We start from the raw sequence: 20,529 nt of genomic DNA on the forward strand, positions 1-20,529 counted from the left end.
GCCACAGAATCTCACCCACCCCTCCCAGAATAATCCTCTCACCTAGATCTCCTATACTTTGAAGGCCCCAAGATACAGAGACTCCTCCAGCTGTGATCTGTGCCCCATGCTACAGAGGAAGGTGAAAAACCTCCAGGGCCTCTGCCAATCTACCCTGGAGGAAAATTCCTTCCTGACCCCAAATATGGCGACCAGCTAAACCCTGAGCATGTGGGCAAGACTCATCAGCCAGACACCCAAGTGTTTTTGCGTTAAGAGTATTTGAGTAAGAGAGTGTCTATACCGGCATGTGCCTTTGCGCAAAAGATTTGCTTTTGCGCAAAAGCATCCGTGCCAGTGTAGAGTCTCTCTTGCACAGGAAAGCTCCAATGGCCATTTTAGCCACCGGGCTTTCTTGCGCAAGAAATCAATGTTACCTGTCTACACTGGCCTCTTGCACAAGAACACTTATGCAAGAGGACTTATCTCTGAGCGGGAGTGTCAGCGTATTTGCGCAAGAAGCACTGATTTCATACAGTAGAACGCCAGAGTTCTTGCGCAAATACTCGCAGCCAGTGTAGGCAGGCGGCAAGATTTTGCGCAAAAGCAGTCACTTTTGCACTAAATCTTGCCAATGTAGACACAGTCTTTTAGATACTTGAAAGCTGCTCTCATGTCCCTTTTCGGTCTTCTCTTTTCCAAGGTAAACAAGGCCAATTCCTTCAGCCTTGCCTCATAGCTCATGTTCTCTAGACCTTTCATCATTTGTGTTGATCTTCTCTGGACTTTCTCCAGTTTCTCCATGTTTCCTGAAGTGTGGTGCCCAGAACTGGACATGATACTCCAGCTGGGGCCTAATGTAGATGGCTCATTCTCTGCCTAGGGGACGTGAGACTGGGCGGGGTTAATTTCCAATCCTCCTGTTTATTCTTTTCCTAAGCCAGGAGGGCACAGTGGTTCTGACCGGGGCTCTGCAGGAAGGCAGCCCGCACTGCCCCCTGCCTGAAACCTTGTGCACGTGTTAAACAGCTGTCCAGCCCACCCCAGAGGTGACTGCATTTCAGCGTGCCTGGAGGAACACAGCACCAGCAATGGACAGGAGAATGGCTCCCGGGCATGGCTTGCTCGACTGCTTCAGTCCCGTTGGATGGGCCTCAGCCTCTCTCCTTCCCCTCCCCCACTTTGCAATGGGGCTGTAGACTCTGGGGGAGAGGGGTGGAGGCAGGCAGAGGTGTCTCCCTGCGGCAGATGTAGACATGTCTCTGTATTAATCATTCTCTCATTGAAGTTTTTAGCTTTGTATTGAGTCCTTTTACATGGAAACTTTGTATTACGTCTTGGTAGAATAGTCCCTAGGACAAGTGAGGCAGAGACTGTCCCTGTGGGGCGAATGAGGTGGGAATGGAGAAGGCGGAAGGTGACACCTCTGGGCAGTGGCAAAGGCTGGAGAGGGGATGGGAGCCAGTTCCAAGATCAATGAGCCCTGGGCAGTGGGCCCATTGAAAGGAGACTGGACCTGTGGACGCCTTGGGGGTCAGCAGCAAGGGCCTGCTCTGGGAAGCCCCCTCTTTGGAGGTGAATGTGGCAGCACTGAGACACCACCCAGAAGCAGGCGCCACGGACACTAACTGCAGATTCATGGGACGGCTCTCACAGGTCTTGCACATGCATAAGAGGCTAGATCTGCGGGGGGGGGGGGGAACAGTGGCATAGCGAGGGGCCTGGAGGGGTCAGTTGCCCTGGGCACTATGCTAGGGAGGCACCAATTTAATCCCATTCTGCTCCCCCTGTCATCCCTCAGCTCATGTGCTCCCACTGCACCTGCCACCGGCAGCTGGAGCCTCCTCCCTGCCTCTCTGCTCCAAGCCCGACCATCTTCCATCTCCACCGGCGGGTTAGTGCATGTGGGAGCCCGGCCCCAAACTGTAGGGGGTGGGGGAAGATGCCCTACAAGTTCCCCTCAGCTGTGCACCAGGTTCGGGGCTGTGCCACATGGCAGCGGGGGAGGGGGCGCAAATGTTTCCTTTGCCCCGGGCGCATAACACCCTCGCTACGCCTCTGGCCCACCCTGCCTTCTTGCGCAAGAGGGCTTATTCCTCGTGGGGAGAGGAATAACTCTTGCACAAGAAGCCCTCTGTTCCAAAGCTCTACTGTACGTTTACTTGTGCAAGAACGCGCGTGCAGTGTAGACGCTCCGCACGTTTTTGCACAAGAAAGGCCATTCTTGCACAAAAAGCCTGCAGTATAGATGCAGTCTTGTGTCTTGTCTTACTGCCAGCTGGGACATCTCATACTGGGCATGGTTAAGCCAAGGCCTGTGGCTCACGCACCAGGTTTCCCCCTCTCCCTGGCTGCAGAGTGTTGGGCTAGTCATTTAGGCAACAGGTTTTAGGGCTCATCCCTAATTTCTGGTGCCCAAATTCAACAGGGAGAAGTGGGGCCCACCCACAGCCCTGCGTGGGGAGTGTAGGTGCGTAGCACCTCTGAAAATGAGGCCTGGGCTATCACAGCGTGCGCACCTCAAAACCAGCCACCCCACCCTCACCTGCCCCTCTGCCAAGCGGGGACAAAACCTAGTTACCTGTCGCACAGGCATCGTACAGGGAATGGCGCAGGGCTGTGTGGGTTGGTTCTGGGTAAGCTGAGTGCAAAGGTCAAACAGCTGAATGCGCAGTGATCTTACCCTGTAAAACACATCGAGATGCTAAGGGAAACAGTCTATAGGCCAGATTACACAGGACTCTCCCCCAAACTGGGAAATAAAGGGAGATTCTTTGGCACAGATTCATTGTTTACTGCATGCTAGAAAGACCTTGTGAGACATTCTGCCCCCCCCCCCCCCAGTTTATAATATTTACTGAGCTGCAAAATATGGCTACTGAGAACATTACAATTGCTCCAGCTAGAAATCAGATCCTGCTTCTCACAACCATATATACCAAAGGATACAAAAAAAAAAAAAAAAAAAAAAAAGTGAACACATATGAAAAGGACAAATCTAATTTCAGAACAGAAGGAGGGTGGGGGGGAAGGGGGGAGGTAAATGTCTGTGAGCTAATGACATTAGAGGTGATAATTGGGGAAGCTATCTTTGTAATGGGTGAGATAATTAGCGTCTTTATTCAAATTTGTGTGTAAAGTGTGGAATTTAAGCGTGAATGACAGTTCAGAGGATTCTCTTTCAAGTGCAGTCTTAAAAGGTCTTTGAAGCAGGATGCAGGTAATTAAGTCGTTGAGACAGTGTCCTTTCTGGTTGAAATGGCAAGAAACTGTTTTTTCTTTGTGATCCTGTCTGGTATCTGTTTTGTGGGCATTGATCCTTTGGCAAGTGTCTGAGACGTTTCTCCACTAGTTCTACCACTAGGAACTGTAACTCCCTGCCGGTAAAATGCGGCCTGCAAGCTGCCACCCCTGAGGCCAAAGGCAGGTTCTGGGAGCGGCTAGCAGTATAGGCACCATGACACACGCGCAGCGCTTCTGCTGTCACCCTGCAGGGGGCAGCGAGCCGGCCAGCCCGCGGGATGCAGGATGCGGGAGCCGTGCAAGGCCAGCGGGGCTGGGCGCTGCGGGCTGCAAGCGGACACCCGAGCGCCCGGCACCCGCCTGCCCCGAGCCGGGGCGCCCTGCGGTGGCCGGGGCATTGGCGCTGCCTGCCCTGGACACACGCCAGCCCGGCGGGGCGGCCGGCGAGGGGGCCCCGGGCCCGGCGCCTGCTCCTCTCAGATCCGCCTCGTTTCGTTTTCGTTTCCCGGAAGGATCAGCCCAGCGCCCGCTCTCTGCTGTGCGCGCCGGGCTCGGGGCAGGGCTCGGATCGCTCCGGCCGGGCGAGGGGCGCCGGGGGACGCTGCGGGGAGCGGCCGGAGCTGCACCGCCCCCTCCACCTGGCATGCAGGTAAGAGCCGAGCCGCTTTCCTGCCCCCCAGCCTCCCCCCGCCCCCTGACTCTCACCCCGCAACCGGCCCCTCGCCCTCCGCACAGCCCTGCTCCCCCCGCAACCGGCCCCTCGCCCTCCGCACAGCCCTGCTCCCCCCCCCCCCACCAGCCCCTCGCCCTCCGCACAGCCCTGCTCCCCCCGCAACCGGCCCCCCGCCCTCCGCACAGCCCTGCTCCCCCCGCCCAGCTCCCCAGCCAGCACAGCCCCTCCCCCCAGCCCCCCTTTTCAGACTCTTCCAGCAAGCCCCCTCCTGCACCCACACAGCCTCTAGCGCTCCGTGCCCCCCAGCGCAGCCCCCCCCCACTCTCAGTCTGGCTGAGGCGTTGGATCCCCTGGAAACATCGTGATCCTCCCCGCGCTGTGTCAACACGAGGCTGCAATTAACACACCCTGGAATTCCCCTTCCTTCCTTGGGACAGGTCAGAAGGGGAAAGAGGACAAGGGGCGAACGCGGCTATGCAGAGCCCGGGCCAATCACACACTAGCTTATTGTTTGCCATCTGCATAATTGGATGCGTTTCACCCCTGAAGGAGCTGCCAAATACCCCCTGACTTAGGTTTTATGAAGTTTTCCAGCAAGTCTCTACAGACTCCTGAAGAGAACCCTTGAGAACCAAAGAAATAAAATAACCCAACAGCCTGGGACTCGAACTGTGTGAAGAGGAGAAAATAAAGCAAATAATTAAGAGCACTTTTCCTGCCTCCCAAGAATACCTGTAAACTGGATTTTTGTTTTCAAGGGTAAATCTAGCTGCCATAGCGTTGAGCGAGGGGAAAAAACACAAAGCCAGAAAGTAAGTGTCTTTTCAGAAGAGTGACATATAATGTACCCTGCTAACCTCTTTCACTTTTATTTTCCCCATTGCCTATTGCTTAGAATGAATCTGAAACACACTTCATGTTTCACAAAGAGTGAAAAAGTTCATGCTGGATTGCCTCCGTGTAATGAATATAGTCTGAGCTTTTTTTTGGTGTGTGGGGGTGGAAAGAAAAGCCGATAGTAGTATTTACTGCCAACAGGGGCGGCCCTAGACTAGCAACTGGCGCCCTAGGCGAACCATGCAATTGGCGCCCCCACCTCCAAACCCCTCAATGATATTGCGCCACCATTTGGTGCCCCGTTTAACTTGGCACCCGCCTAGGCGACTGCCAATAAAGCTAATAACAGACCTGCTGAAAAAAGTGCAGAGATTAATTTTTGAAGGATCCAGATAAGCATTAAAGCATTTTTGGAAGGCTTTCTTCCTGGTCTGGACACAATTAACACTATGTAGACAGATGTCTTTAATGTGTAAAGGAAGAGACTTGCTACTTTCATGTTACACCCCCATGTCATACATGGAAATAGCGTCTCCTACTGCAGTTATAGATTGCTGCTCAAATGGAACAGCTACTTTGGGGAGCCCAGGAAAGACGACCCTGTATTCACATGCTCCATTCATTCTGGCTGAGGCCAGGTTCATGTTTTTGGGCTTAACCCAAGTGACACATTTTTCAAGGGGATATTATTAAGGGTGCAAGAGCACACTATTCCACTGCGCAGGAAAGATGGGGAGTCTGGCAACAGACCACCTTGGCTTAACCAGGGGGTCTTGAATGATCTACAAGAAAAAAGGAGCCCTATAAAAAGTGGAAATTAGGTCAAAGTACAAAGGATGAATGTAAGCAAATAACAAGTGTGCAGGGGCAAGATTAGAAAGGCAAAGGCACAAAACAAGCTCAGTCTAGTTTAGAGACATAAAGAAGGGTAACAAAAAAAAAGTTTCCATAAATATATTAGAAGCAAGAGGAAGCCCAAGGACAGGGTAGGCCCATTGCTCAGTGAAGAGGGGAAAACAATAACAGAAATTGTGGAAATGGAAGAGGTGCGTAACAACTTCCTTTGTGTCGGTTGTCACCAAGAAGGCTGGTGGTGATTGGATGCCTACAATAGTGAATTCTGACGAAAAGGAGGCAGGTTCAGAAGTTAAGATAGGAAAAGAGCAGGTTAAAAATGACTTAGAAAAGTGAGATGTCTTCAAGTCACGACAGCCTGATGAAATGCATCCTAGAATACTCAAGGAGCTGACAGAGCAGGTATCTGCGCCTTTAGCTATCGTCTTTGAAATGTCCTGGAGAGATTCCAGAAGACTGGAAAAGGGCAAATCTAGGGCCCATCTATAAAAAGGGAAATAAGAACAACCCAGGAAACTACAGACCAGTCGGTTTAACTTCTGTACCAGGAAAGATAATGGAGCAACTAATTAAGGAATCCACCTGCAAACCTCTGGAAGATAATAAGGTGATAAGTAACAGCCAGCTATTGACATGTCAAGAACAAATCTCAAATCAACCTGATGGATTTCTTTGCTAGGATAACAAGCCTTGTGGCTCAGGAGGAAGCAGCAGATGTGGTATACCTTAGGGGTGTAATAGTGCAGTCGATTAACCAATTAGCAAAAGCTTATAGGTTAATGCTATAGGCTACATGCATTTCCCCCTCCCCCCACCAGTAGATTTTTTAGCAGGCTGGCTCAGTTCTGGTGTGCGATGGGTCCGGGACCTACCCTACTGTGACTTTGCATTTAAAGTGTATTAGGAGCTGGGTGGGCAGGCAGCCTGGCTCAGTTCTAGCTTGCACCAGGTCCAGGAGCTCAGATCCCACTCCAGACGGGCTTCTGTCACCCCGCGCTGCTGCCTCTGTACCAGAAGCAGCTGCACGGGCGACAGGCAGCCAGTCCATGAGTGGGGCTGGAGCGTACCGGCTGCTGGTCCTGCCCTCAGGGACTACAACCTCAGCTATTCAATGAACTGATACTTAACATCCCTAGTATAGCCAGACTTTGGCATTTGGTACAGTCGTCCATGCCCCTCTGCTGGAAGGTGGGTGCCTAGCTGGTGGGACAACTCTTCCCAGAGCAGTTCTCAATAGTTCACAGTCATACCGGAAGGGAGTAAGGAGTGGGCTTCTGCAGGGGGCAGTTTGGGGCCCGGTTCTGGTCAATATCTTCATCAGCTATTTCGATAACGGCGTAGAGCAGGGCTGGCTCATCACACCGAGTACAGCCACGATAAATGGACCAACGAGCGCTCTCCTGTTGGCTCCGGTACTGCACCGAAATGGGGAGAGTCCGCGGGAGAGCTGCAGCTCTTGACTTACCAGCAAGCAGACCTAAGTGTGTCCAGAGCAGCTGTGTTATTCTTGGAGCTGAAGTTGTGTAACTTAGATTAGTGGCCCACAGCAGTGTAGACAAGGCCACAGTGGTGGCAGGAGACAGAACAAGCAGCAATGGGGGGGTCTAGGTTGGAGTGGGGGGGTCTAGGTTGGAGTGGGGGGGTCTAGGTTGGAGTGGGGGGGTCTAGGTTGGAGTGAGGGGGGGGGGGTCTAGGTTGGAGTGGGGGGGTCTAGGTTGGAGATTAAGACAAACGATTTCCCTAGGCATGTGGGGAAGCGCTGGGCTGGGTTCCGGGGGGGGGGGGGGGGGGGGAGGGGCTGGAAGCTCCATCCCTAGAGGGGTTTCAGTCCCGGCTTGACACAGCCCTGGCTGGGATGATGGAGTTGGGTTGGTCCTGCTCTGGGCAGGGGGTGGGACTCGATGACTCCTGAGGTCTCTTCCAAGCCTTATCTGCTAGGATCCTATAGCTGGTCATACGCCTGCCATCACAACGGCATCCCAAGCATCTCTGCTGTGAAGAGGATTAACCCTCAAGCACCCCTGTGACCAGGCAGGGAAGTATTAGCTCTGGGGCCTTTTGCAGCACAAGGTGGATGAAACGACCTGCCTAAAAATCGATCCAGCAGCCTGTAGCTGGCATAAGGACTGAGCGGGGGCCAGCCAGTACCCTAGTCACTAGACCATGCTTCCTAGATGAAGGCCTAGATCCCTGGCTCCTTTCACCCCAAAGTGCGCCCCACACGGAGCTGTGTCTCCGTCTCTGGCGCGTTGACGGAGAATTCTAGAGCCAAGGGGAGTGTTGGGGGCAGTGAGGGCAGAGTGCAGTTGTTCAAGTGAGATCAGGGTTAAAAGACCTTCCCTACCCTGCTCTTGCCACAAGTGTGTGTGTGGGGGGATCGGTGACCACCGCTAAGAGGTAGCACTTCTGCTTTGTGGCTCGGGTGTGAGGTGGCACTTCCAGGAACACAGAACAGATCTCGTAGTGACTCAGGAAAGGGGATCCTGAGCTGAACAGCTCTAGTCCCTGGATTTTCCATGACTCTGCCTCCTCCACCTTCCGACCCGGCTCAGGTTTGATGAGCTTTTGAGGGGCGGATACAGGAGGATACCAGCATCGAACAGAACGATGCTGCTGTTTGAAACCCCATGCTAAGTTGTGCGCAGGCTGGGTACTTACAGCTGGAGCCGTTCCTTTTCGGTGATGCACTAACCTCTCTCCCCCAGGGCGCAGTGACGGTCAGTACTTCTGGGACAGCAACTTCCTTGCCCCTGCAATCACAGGCCAGGTGTGCGGTCCCTGTGCGGCCATTCGGCGAAGGGGAAATCTTCAAGTTACCAGGCAGGCTCAGTGAGTAGATGGTGCCTTGTTTAGCGACTTATAAATTAATGTTATTGGGGGGCACTTGATAAAGCACTGTGCAAACGCAGCATCCCCCACTGCATTAGAGGAGTAACCCCATAAATAACCCCTGGAGAACGCAGAGTCCGGAGCACCTGGGGAAGGGAGGCTGTACAGAACTGGGAAAGCTTTAGGGTTGTTCTCGCCCAGGTTTACAACTGAACATTGACTTACTACAGCTCTGAAACTTCACCACACAGAAGGAAACTGCTGCTTCCCCTTTGGTTTTTAAGCAGTTTACATGTAAAGATTTGGATGTATTTGCTTTGAGTTTTAATCTCTGCTCTTGCCCAACTGTACTTCCGCTTCCAAATGAGGCGTGTGGCTGACTGGTTTGTTTGTAGCTGTGGGGTTCTACTGTAGCACTAGTAGGTTGTTCTCCTGTGCTCGTGTTAGTTACTTACCCACCTGTACAGTAACTACCGTCTTCATCTCTCAAGGGGGGAGAGGGCACAGAGCAGTTCAGCGGCTTTCCCAGGAAAAGAGACTCAGAATCAGTTCCTGCTGCCTTGATTTCTTTTTTCTCACCCCGGTACCACTGAGCTCCCTAGCACAGTGTAACCTGTATGTGTCTGGGGACAAAGGGGGATAGCCCTGACCAGAGAGCTACCCAGGCTCCGTGAGGGAGGGGCCCTTTCTTACTCGGTGTCTACACAGAACAGCGTCATGGGCCCAGGAGGCTCGACTGCCGTGTACATAACTTGCTCCTGTTCAAACGGACACTCATGACGTTGGTATGCAGAAGAGTCCCAAGCACAGCCCAGTGACGGGATCCGAGTTAGTTATAGAAAACCGACCAGTCTTTCTTAACTTCTCGGATTTGCAGATCAGGCCTCGGAGAGGAGACAGCATGGGAGGGGCTTTCACACCTGGAAAAATAATGTTTTATAGGAGAAAAGTAAAACAATTTCAGAGCAAGTGTTGACAGCTCTTTTCAGTTTTTGCACATAATATGGAAGCGAGTGATGTCTAGTGGTTAGAGCAGACTGAATCAGGATTCCTGGGTTTTATTTCATTTCCAGCTCTGGGAAATGGTGGAGTCCAGTGATTCTGGCAAGAACCCTGGATATTCCCTCTCCCTCCCCTAACTCGAAAGGGAATCTCGTCCCCTAATGTCATCACTAGAAAAGAAATCAGGACTTGTTCTTTTCCCAGATCTGCTACTAACTTGCTCTGTAACCTTGGGCAAGTCATGGCACTCCTGTGCCTCAGTTTCCCCACTTCCTATGGGGCTGTTGCCAGTCACTGCTTGTACAGAGGTACGTGAGGATGCGCAGAGATGAGCAAGCAATTAGGTTACTGGAATGTTCAAAACAGGCCTAAGAGTCAGGCACACGACTGCCAGCCAGCGGGGCTGGGAGGAACAGCAGGGCGGTGCCAGAGCCAAACTCCTGCTGCCCGTTTTCCTTCTCTGGGGTTTTGCAATGTTGAAGCGGTGCCTGTAAAATTGGAGCGGGACCAGTTCCCTCCGGTCTCCCAGGGCTCCCTCAGCCGCCGCGCTGCTGTGCTTTCAGGAATCCAGCCCTCGCTGTGGAGCAAAGACGATGTGAGTCACTGGTTACGATGGGCTGAGAAAGAATATTCCCTCCGGCCCACGGACGAGAGCAAGTTTGAAATGAACGGAAAGGCCCTTTGCATTCTCACCAAGGAGGATTTCAGATACAGGGCTCCCAGCTCAGGTCAGAGCAACGGATCGTGGCCAGCGGCGTGCGCTGGCCAGTGGGGTCGGGTGCTGGGCAGGGCTTCTGCAAATCTGCCTCGGCCGGCACATGGGACAAGACTGGCAAAGGCAGCAGCATCCCCCTCTGGCGGATGGGACACTGGGCAGAGCAAGCAGCCCCCGTGTGGCAGGAGGCTCTAAGCCCCTTGAGCCTTGCGCAGAATCCGGCCCCGTGCCGAGCTGGGGCTGCCGGAGCCGAGTCCCGCAGCCGGCGGCCCAGCGACCACGCCACGGTGCCGGAGGGGTCTGCTCTCCCTGCTGGCTCAGTCCCTCCCAGAGCAGCCAGTGCAGACGGCCCCTCTCTCTCTCCCCAGGGGACGTGCTGTACGAGTTGCTGCAGTACATTAAGACCCAGAGAAGAGCCCTGGTGTGCAGCCCTTTATTTAACTCGCCCTTCAGGGAGGCCAAGCACATGCAGCTCCAGAGCCATCACGAAGGTATCCAGCCCCTTTAGCAGCCTCCGGTGGGGCGGGCGGGGGCTGGAAGGGGGTTGTTAAAGAAACAGCCCTGTAAGCTCTCATTTGCGTATGACCTTTCTGTCAGAGGGAGGCAAGGCCTAGTGGGCAGAGCACAGGAGTGAGTCCCCGGGGCTGTGGCGTAGCCAGCAGGGATGTTAAAAACGTTTATTTTTGTAAACGTGTAACGTGGGGCTGGGGTGCAGGAGTGCCAGTTCTAGGGAGTGGAGGAGGGTTTGGGAGGGGCTGGGCCCCATGCCCCTTTCTCCCCCCATCACCCCTTCTCCTCTCCTCCCCCATCCCTCCTTCTCACCTCCGCCCATCCCCCCTTCTCCTCTCCTCCCCCATCCCTCCTTCTCACCTCCGCCCATCCCCCCTTCTCCTCTCCTCCCCCATCCCCCCTTCTCACCTCCGCCCATCCCCCCTTCTCCTCTCCTCCCCCATCCCTCCTTCTCACCTCCGCCCATCCCCCCTTCTCCTCTCCTCCCCCATCCCTCCTTCTCACCTCCGCCCATCCCCCCTTCTCCTCTCCTCCCCATCCCCCCTTCTCACCTCCGCCCATCCCCCCTTCTCCTCTCCTCCCCCATCCCCCCTTCTCACCTCCGCCCATCCCCCCTTCTCCTCTCCTCCCCATCCCCCTTCTCACCTCCACCCATCCCCCCTTCTCCTCTCCTCCCCCATCCCCCTTCTCACCTCCACCCATCCCCCTTCTCCTCTCCTCCCCATCCCCCTTCTCACCTCCACCCATCCTCCCTTCTCCTCTCCTCCCCATCCCCCTTCTCACCTCCACCCATCCTCCCTTCTCCTCTCCTCCCCCATCCCCCTTCTCACCTCCACCCATCCCCCTTCTCCTCTCCTCCCCATCCCCCTTCTCACCTCCACCCATCCCCCTTCTCCTCTCCTCCCCCATCCCCCTTCTCACCTCCACCCATCCCCCTTCTCCTCTCCTCCCCATCCCCCTTCTCACCTCCACCCATCCCCCTTCTCCTCTCCTCCCCATCCCCCTTCTCACCTCCACCCATCCCCCTTCTCCTCTCCTCCCCATCCCCCTTCTCACCTCCACCCATCCCCCCTTCTCCTCTCCTCCCCCATCCCCCTTCTCACCTCCACCCATCCCCCCTTCTCCTCTCCTCCCCCATCCCCCTTCTCACCTCCACCCATCCCCCTTCTCCTCTCCTCCCCCATCCCTCCTTCTCACCTCCGCCCATCCCCCCTTCTCCTCTCCTCCCCCATCCCCCCTTCTCACCTCCACCCATCCCCCTTCTCCTCTCCTCCCCCATCCCCCTTCTCACCTCCACCCATCCCCCCTTCTCCTCTCCTCCCCATCCCCCTTCTCACCTCCACCCATCCCCCTTCTCCTCTCCTCCCCCATCCCCCTTCTCACCTCCACCCATCACCCCTTCTCCTCTCCTCCCCCATCCCCCTTCTCACCTCCACCCATCCCCCCTTCTCCTCTCCTCCCCATCCCCCTTCTCCTACCCTCCCCATCCCCCTTCTCACCTCCGCCCATCCCCCCTTCTCCTCTCCTCCCCCATCCCTCCTTCTCACCTCCGCCCATCCCCCCTTCTCCTCTCCTCCCCCATCCCCCCTTCTCACCTCCACCCATCCCCCCTTCTCCTCTCCTCCCCATCCCCCTTCTCACCTCCACCCATCCCCCTTCTCCTCTCCTCCCCCATCCCTCCTTCTCACCTCCGCCCATCCCCCCTTCTCCTCTCCTCCCCCATCCCCCCTTCTTACCTCCACCCATCCCCCTTCTCCTCTCCTCCCCATCCCCCTTCTCACCTCCACCCATCCTCCCTTCTCCTCTCCTCCCCATCCCCCTTCTCACCTCCGCCCATCCTCCCTTCTCCTCTCCTCCCCATCCCCCCTTCTCACCTCCGCCCATCCCCCCTTCTCCTCTCCTCCCCATCCCCCCTTCTCACCTCCGCCCATCCTCCCTTCTCCTCTCCTCCCCATCCCCCTTCTCACCTCCGCCCATCCCCCTTCTCCTCTCCTCCCCATCCCCCTTCTCACCTCCGCCCATCCCCCTTCTCCTCTCCTCCCCATCCCCCTTCTCACCTCCGCCCATCCCCCTTCTCCTCTCCTCCCCATGCCCCTTCTCACCTCCGCCCATCCTCCCTTCTCCTCTCCTCCCCCATCCCCCTTCTCACCTCCGCCCATCCCCCTTCTCCTCTCCTCCCCATCCCCCTTCTCACCTCCGCACATCCTCCCTTCTCCTCTCCTCCCCATTCCCCTTCTCACCTCCACCCATCCTCCCTTCTCCTCTCCTCCCCATCCCCCTTCTCACCTCCACCCATCCCCCCTTCTCCTCTCCTCCTCATCCCCCTTCTCACCTCCACCCATCCTCCCTTCTCCTCTCCTCCCCATCCCCCCTTCTCACCTCCGCCCATCACCCCTTCTCCTCTCCTCCCCCATCCCCCTTCTCACCTCCGCCCATCCTCCCTTCTCCTCTCCTCCCCATCCCCCTTCTCACCTCCGCCCATCCTCCCTTCTCCTCTCCTCCCCCATCCCCCTTCTCACCTCCGCCCATCCTCCCTTCTCCTCTCCTCCCCATCCCCCTTCTCACCTCCCCCATCCCCCTTCTCCTCTCCTCCCCCATCCCCCTTCTCACCTCCGCCCATCCTCCCTTCCTCTCCTCCCCATCCCCCTTCTTACCTCCGCCCATCCTCCCTTCTCCTCTCCTCCCCCATCCCCCTTCTCACCTCCGCCCATCCCCCTTCTCCTCTCCTCCCCATCCCCCTTCTCACCTCTGCCCATCCCCCTTCTCCTCTCCTCCCCATCCCCCCTTCTCACCTCCGCCCATCCCCCTTCTCCTCTCCTCCCCATCCCCCTTCTCACCTCCGCCCATCCCCCCCCTCTCCTCCCCATCCCCCTTCCTCCACCCATCCCCCCTTTCTCCCCCTTCTCACCTCCACCCATCCCCCTTCTCCTCTCCTCCCCATCCCCCTTCTTCTCCCACCCCCTCCCTCCCTCCCCATCCCCCCATCCCCCCCCCCCTTCTCCTCTCCTCCCCACCTCCACCCATCCCCCCTTCTCCTCCCCCATCCCCCTTCTCACCTCCGCCCATCCCCCCTTCTCCTCCCCCATCCCCCTTCTCACCTCCGCCCATCCCCCTTCCCTTCCTCCCCCACCCCCTTCCGCCCATCCTCCCTTCTCCTCTCCTCCCCATCCCCCTTCTCACCTCCGCCCATCCCCCTTCTCCTCTCCTCCCCATCCCCCTTCTCACCTCCGCCCATCCTCCCTTCTCCTCTCCTCCCCATCCCCCTTCTCACCTCCGCCCATCCCCCTTCTCCTCTCCTCCCCATCCCCCTTCTCACCTCCACCCATCCCCCTTCTCCTCTCCTCCCCCATCCCCCTTCTCACCTCCACCCATCCCCCTTCTCCTCTCCTCCCCATCCCCCTTCTCACCTCCGCCCATCCCCCCTTCTCCTCCCTCCCCATCCCCCTTCTCACCTCCACCCATCCCCCCTTCTCCTCTCCTCCCCATCCCCCTTCTCACCTCCACCCATCCTCCCTTCTCCTCTCCTCCCCATCCCCCTTCTCACCTCCGCCCATCCTCCCTTCTCCTCTCCTCCCCCATCCCCCTTCTCACCTCCGCCCATCCTCCCTTCTCCTCTCCTCCCCATCCCCCTTCTCACCTCCACCCATCCCCCTTCTCCTCTCCTCCCCCATCCCCCTTCTCACCTCCGCCCATCCTCCCTTCTCCTCTCCTCCCCATCCCCCTTCTCACCTCCGCCCATCCTCCCTTCTCCTCTCCTCCCCCATCCCCCTTCTCACCTCCGCCCATCCTCCCTTCTCCTCTCCTCCCCCATCCCCCTTCTCACCTCCGCCCATCCTCCCTTCTCCTCTCCTCCCCATCCCCCTTCTCACCTCCCCCATCCTCCCTTCTCCTCTCCTCCCCCATCCCCCTTCTCACCTCCACCCATCCCCCTTCTCCTCTCCTCCCCCCTTCCTCCCTTTTCCCCTCCTCCCCCATCCCTCCTCCCCTCCCCCGTCCCCTTCCTCTGCTCCCCGCAAGCCCCAGGCAGGAAGGACTCCACTGGGAGCTGCCGGCAGGGGGGGGGGGGGGGGGATGCCATGTGTCTCCTCCCTCGCAGCCGCCAGCCTGCTGCCAGGGCTGCTGTGGCAGCGAGGGAACCCCCGAGCAGAAGCGGCAGGACGGGGACAGTCGGGGAGGCGCCGGGGGCAGCAGGCAGGGACCCTGCCCAAGGCTGGTGGAACTGGGCCCCGGGGGCTCACTGCTCATGGGGCTTCCTAGCCCTGGTGTATCCAGCCCGGGTGCTTGGTGTTTCCCTGCAGGTGCCAGCTGCCAGCTCGACGTGGCCCCCGCTGCCGTCCCTTCGCTGCCAGGCCACACGGAGCAGCCCCTGTCCCTGAGCCCGGCCCCCTGCAGACCTCAGCCACTGAACCTGTCCCACCACAGCCCACACGTCAGCTACAAGGCAGAGATCTTCTGTTCTTACCCCAGCACATCGCCAGCCCCCGTGGATGGTAAAATCGCAGGTGAGGGCCCGTTTCCAAAGCCCGGGGCCTGGGTCGGATTGGCCCTGCGGCAGGGCAAGCAGCCAAGACGAGGCCGCTGGGGGGCAAGAGGCGTAACTGGGAATCTGCAGCTGGGCCCCCAGCACTCTGGTGAATCTGGCCCAGAAGTTCCCCTGTTGAACATCTGCCAAATGGGGCCCGGGGCCCGGGGGAGCAGCCGTGTGGCCCTCGCAGCTCCCCGCGCTGCCTCTGCTGGAGATGGGTCCCGGGAGGCGTCCTGGCCCCAGCATAAAGGCTCCCTGCCGTAGCACAGCACAAGCTGGAGTTCGCCTGCCCTTCCAGAGAGCAGAATGAGCCCGGCAGTGCAGCGCCGCGGCGTGGTGCAGGCTGAACCCTGAGCCTCTGGCTCCGACTCCACTGCCGGAGCGGAAGGCCGAGCCGGTAGCCGAGCCGGCAGGTTCAGCCTGTCTGGGACCCCGCCACTGCTAGGAGAGGACAGAGCCACACAGCATGTGGGGGTTAGACAGGCTTCTGTCCCATGCAGAGCTCCAGAGTGTGCCTCAGTTTTCCCATTGGTAAAATGGGGTTAACACCAGCGTCTTCTGTAAGGAGCTTTGAGAGCTAATGAAAAGCACCATGAGAGTAACACACCTTGTCTGCTGGGCGGCTGTAGCTTTTGCAGACACACCCTCGCTTAAATCTCTGGTTTTCCCCTTCCTGTCACTGCAGACTGCAGGTTGCTGTGGGATTACGTCTACCAGCTCCTCTCGGACAGTCGCTACGAGCCGTACATCAAATGGGAAGATAAAGAAGCCAAGGTTTTCCGGGTGGTTGACCCTAATGGACTCGCCAGGCTGTGGGGGAACCATAAGGTGAGTCTGGGTGAGCGTGGGCCAGAGCACCCGGTCGTCCCGTGCCCGCTCGGGGGAAGTGCTTCCGCTCCTCTCCCAGCCTCGGCCGGAGGGGCCGGGCGCTGACGCCTCGTCTCCTCCTGCAGAACCGGGCCAACATGACTTATGAGAAGATGTCGAGAGCGCTAAGACATTACTACAAACTCAACATCATCAGGAAGGAGCCGGGGCAGAAGCTGTTATTCAGGTGACGCATCGGCCAGGCCAAGGAGCCTAGCCAGGGGTGTGCTGGCCAGTGGGCTGCTTCGGGCACGGCGGGGCGACCGCTCAGGAAGTTAGCGCCCGAGCCTCAGTGACACGGATGCAGACGCAGCGTAATGGTGCGGGAGTAAGCGGCCGTGCTCGCGAGTCCCGCTGCTGTAACCGAAACCTGGCGCCACCCAGCTCCCGCGGCAGCGGCACGCCTGCGTCCGAGAGGCCGTCGGGTGGATTTAAATACGTGGGAGGGGCTGATTCTGCAGAGCCAGGAGCGAGGCCCCGCTCTGCCCCACACACGGGGGTGGGACACCTGGGACAGCTTCTCTCTCGATCCAGGGACCATCCTGGGCCTGGGCCTGCCAGGAGCGGAGCTCCGCTCCCCTCCTGAAATGAGGGCAACAAGCACCCTGCAGAACCAGGCCCCATCTGAGAGATGCCCCGAGCCCTCTTCTCCAGAGCCTGGTCCAAAGCCCACATGTCCGCGCACAGAGTCCCACGACTTCAGTGGGCTTTGGATCAGGCCCCTCTGGAGCTGAGTGGGAATTCTGGCTGCTCCCCACCCGCTGACACTAATTGCTGGGGTTTCTGGGCCAGGTTTTTGAAGAGCCACGGGGAGATCCTGCACGACAAATCCAGCAAGCTGGAGCAGCTGGAGAGTGAGGAGCAGGAAGGCCTGGACTGTAAGGAGGACGTGCTGGAGCTCTCCCCCTAGGAAGCTGGCAGCCTGGTGCTGCCGTGGGCCCAGACAACGCTAGAGACGGCCCTTGTGCCACTGAAGGGAGCCAGGACGCCTTGTGTGCGCAGACATGAGCCGCTGCGTCAGGGGCTCAGTACAGACCGGCTGGGACTCCGCCACCCCGGGAGCGACAGCAGCAACGGCCACGCCCAGGCCCGCTGCCCTCCACTCCTGTGACCTTTCTGCCAGCTGGCCGCCGGCGCCGGGGTGTTTCCTTCATAGGTTCTTGGGCCGGTTTCGTTTTGAAATGCTCCGATTTGGTACCTTCTGGACAATGCTCCTTCCTGGAGTCTCAAACCTGCTCACTCTCGGCCCTCAGGCAGCAAGACGTCCCTGCCCAGCAAAGCCCGTCACACACACGTGAGCCCTCTCCAGGAGGCGGGGGCGTCAGAGCGCCCCTGGGCTGCGGCCCTGTCACCACCGACCAGCAGGCAGGTGTGCCAGTCCTGCTGACGGCAGTGGAGCGGCTCACAGGTGTAGTGGGCCGGGTGTGCCTCGCTGATGAGGGCTCACGTGACAATATTTGTGTAGCTTTAGCCTGTGGGCCCCTCAGGGTGCATATTTAATGTCACCTGCTAATACGCCATTTGTGATTAGCAGCCAGACAGTACAGCAATGAGCAGCGTGAGGGACGCTTGCGAGCACAGCGCAGGCAGGCACAGGCACAGGGCTTAGCAGAACACAAGTGCCCATGAGTCAAAGCCTCAGCTGGTGTAAATCGCCCTCGGCACTGCAGTCAACAGAGCTGTCCTGATTTACACCAGCCGACGTTCTGGCCCCCTGGGGTCGGGATACCTGTCAGGCTGAAATGTACAGGGCCTGGGTGAGGAGCAATAAGCATCAGTCTCCTTCCTGGGGGAGATTTATCCCTAACTTGGACGTAGCCTGTTTGGAGGCCTTATCGGACGCACGCGGCCGGGGCTGGCTCGCTCCACGGATGGCAACGGAGCGTCGCAGAGCTGAAGTCTGGGAGGTTTTGCCAAGATAAGTGAGAAGAATCACGCTTGATAGCAGCAGCAGGATTCGCTCCGAGCTGCCACGTTGCGAAGTCGAGGGGACTGGATCCGGCCCCGAGAAACGTGGGCCAGCCACAAACGTTGGCTCGGGGCAGAACTCCCCCCCGCGGAGCAGCACTCTCGTGACAATTCAAAGGGGCCAGCCGGGAGCTCCGGGCCCCCTTGAAACATCAGGGCCCCGGGGTAATTGCCTCCTTTGCCCCACCCCCCGTCAGTGGCCAGATGCTGAACTGCCCAAATGAATTGCTGTAGCGCCCGTGGAGCGGTGCTCAGTCACTCTGGCCTGCGACGTTTCCCACCGTCTGGCAGCAAGAGGCGTTCCCATGCTGGATGGCCATGCAGCGGGTTCCAAATTACCCAGCAACTCTGCCTTGAGAGCCTGGAAGGGAACTGCTGGCAGCACAGGGGAGGGTGGGCTTTGAAGTTGACGCAACGTGCCACTAGCCAGTGACAGTTCTAGATTTCTCCCTGTGTCGGGAATAAAGGCCAGTGGCTCTCTCACTTGTGCTCTGCTTGTGGTGGGGAACGAATGGCGGGAGAGGGACAAATCTGCAAGCTTCTGAATGTGCCCACAGGACAGGCGGCCCCCCGCCAAGCTCTCAACTCTACCGGCGATCTTACATTTAAAAATGCCCGTGCAAACAAGGGAGGAATCGTGCTCACACTGAAAGCGGGGCAGGGATCCCATGGGAGTCAGTGCAAATGTAGGGCTGGGAGGCACCTCAAAGGGCCTGTAGTTCACCCCCTGCGCTGATGCAAGGCCCCAAACCGTCCACCAGGAGCTGAACCTGCTTTTAAAAGCCACCAGTGAGAGGTTGCCACAACTGACGTAGCGCCTCCATAAGCTCCCCACGATCTTACTGCCAACTCCCGTAGGCTTCTCTCCCTTTGCTGCAATGGATCCATCACGGTCCATTTACTGTGTCCGCTCAGAGGCAATAAATCGGCCTCCGAGTGCTCTCCCGGGGGCTCCACTACTCCCCCGGGTGGGCAGAGTAACGAGTCGATACGGGAGTGGCCCCCGCTAACCTGATCACATGGAAGATGCCGCTGTAAGATCATCAGCTTCAGCTATGCGATCTGCGGAGCTGCAGTCACAGAGCAGATGGGCCGTGGGGATTGGCGTAGACAAGGCCTCGCTGAGGGAATTGCTGGGACCGCTCTTAGGGGACACGGAGAACCATTTATCAATGTCTTTCTTACAATCACCAAACTGACTGGGCAACAAAATGACAAATGCAATGTAGATAAATGTAAAGTAATGCACATTGGAAAAACCAATCCCAGCTATCCAGAGAAAAGGATGGGGACTCATTTAGCTACAACTACTCGCGAGAGATCTTGGAGCCCATGTGGATAGTTCTCTGAAAACATCCACGCAGTGTGCAGCGGCAGTCAAACAAGCAAACAGAATGTTAGGAATCATTAAAAAAGGGAGAGAGAATAAGACAGAGACTATCTTCTTGCCTCTAAACAAAACCATGGTACGCCCATACCTTGAATACTGCGTACAGATGTGGTTGCCTCATCTCAAAAAAGATAGATTGGCCTTGGAAAAGGTTCAGTAAAGGGCAACAAAATGCTGAGGGGTTTGGAATGGGTTCCGTATGAAGAGAGATTAAAAAGACTTGGACTTTTCAGCTAGAAAAGAGGAGACTAAGGGGGATCTGATAGAGGTCTATAAAATCATGACTGGTGTGAAAAAAGTGAATAAGGAAAAGCTATTTACTTGTTCCCACACTATAAGAACTAGGGGGTCAGCAAATGGAACTCATAGGCAGCAGGTTTAAAACAAACAAACAAACAGAAGTTTTTCTTCACTCAGTGCACAGTCAACCTGTGGAACTCCTCGCCAGAGGATGCGGTGAAGGCTAGAACTTTAACAGGGTTCAAAAAAGAGCTGGATAGATTCATGGAGGCTAGGTCCATCAGTGGCTGTTAGCCAGGATGGGTAGGAATCGTGGCCACTGTTGGCAGACAGGATGCTGGCCTAGATGGTCTGACCCAGTATGGCCTTTGTTATGTTTAGACTGCCAGGTTCTCTCCCGCCCCCTCTTTCTTCTTCACCCTGAGCATCGGCTCAGCTGGGTGACCTCTCCAGGTCCCTTCCAGTTCTAGGATTCTAGGCTCAGTTCTTTCGACCGATCCTCACAGGCCATGTTCTCTAACTTCGGATCATGTTGGATGTTCTCCAGTTCTCTGCATTTGGGACGGGACACATGACTTAGTGGTTAAAGCAAAGACTTAGAGCTGGGTTCAATTCCTGGGTTCAATTCCTGGCAAGTCTTTCCCCCCCTCTCTGAGCCTCAGTTTCCCCCTGTGTAAAATGGGGATAGTAAAACATCTTACAAGGATCTCACAAACACTTAGGCTTGCAAAGGACTCTATGCACACACAGCATGGCACTCAATGAGACGGATGCTGAGATATGCTGGCTGGGGACACGTCCTGCTGGTTGTAAAGTTTCTAACGTGACTAAGCGTTGCTAGATCGGGGTCTGCCTTTGTAAGCTTCACACTTGTGCAGGGGGCCAGCACGAAGGGC

The 20,529-nt window shown here is 57.2% G+C and overlaps 1 protein-coding gene across 4 annotated transcripts; it reads left to right on the forward strand.

The window, feature by feature from the left end:
- The first annotated feature begins 3,515 nt into the window (after positions 1-3,515).
- On the forward strand, positions 3,516-18,638 carry ETV7 (ETS variant transcription factor 7). 4 transcript variants are annotated; one of them, XM_075909969.2, is made up of 9 exons: positions 3,528-3,871; positions 4,654-4,707; positions 8,293-8,416; positions 9,982-10,146; positions 10,502-10,624; positions 14,942-15,145; positions 15,854-15,996; positions 16,122-16,222; positions 16,828-18,638. In XM_075909969.2, exons 1-9 carry the CDS (start codon positions 3,866-3,868, stop codon positions 16,943-16,945), a joined length of 1,038 nt encoding a protein of 345 aa, XP_075766084.2. In that variant the 5' UTR covers positions 3,528-3,865; the 3' UTR covers positions 16,946-18,638. The 4 variants fall into 4 exon arrangements, with proteins under 4 accessions (XP_075766083.2, XP_075766082.2, XP_075766084.2 ...); XM_075909968.2 differs by lacking the exon at positions 9,982-10,146 and having other exon boundaries at positions 3,516-3,871; XM_075909967.2 differs by lacking the exon at positions 10,502-10,624 and having other exon boundaries at positions 3,518-3,871.
- The last annotated feature ends 1,891 nt before the right edge of the window (positions 18,639-20,529 follow it).

This window comes from Pelodiscus sinensis, chromosome 27 (assembly GCF_052426305.1).
Source record: "Pelodiscus sinensis isolate ZL-2025 chromosome 27, ASM5242630v1, whole genome shotgun sequence".
Classification (NCBI taxonomy): Eukaryota; Metazoa; Chordata; order Testudines; family Trionychidae; genus Pelodiscus; species Pelodiscus sinensis.

Excerpts from the sequence above, each read along its gene's own strand:
- ETV7 (XM_075909969.2), top strand. Across the intron at positions 8,417-9,981 it reads CAAGTTACCAGGCAGGCTCA|GAATCCAGCCCTCGCTGTGG; the intron begins GTGAGTAGATGG and ends CTGTGCTTTCAG. Across the intron at positions 10,147-10,501 it reads ATACAGGGCTCCCAGCTCAG|GGGACGTGCTGTACGAGTTG; the intron begins GTCAGAGCAACG and ends CTCTCTCCCCAG.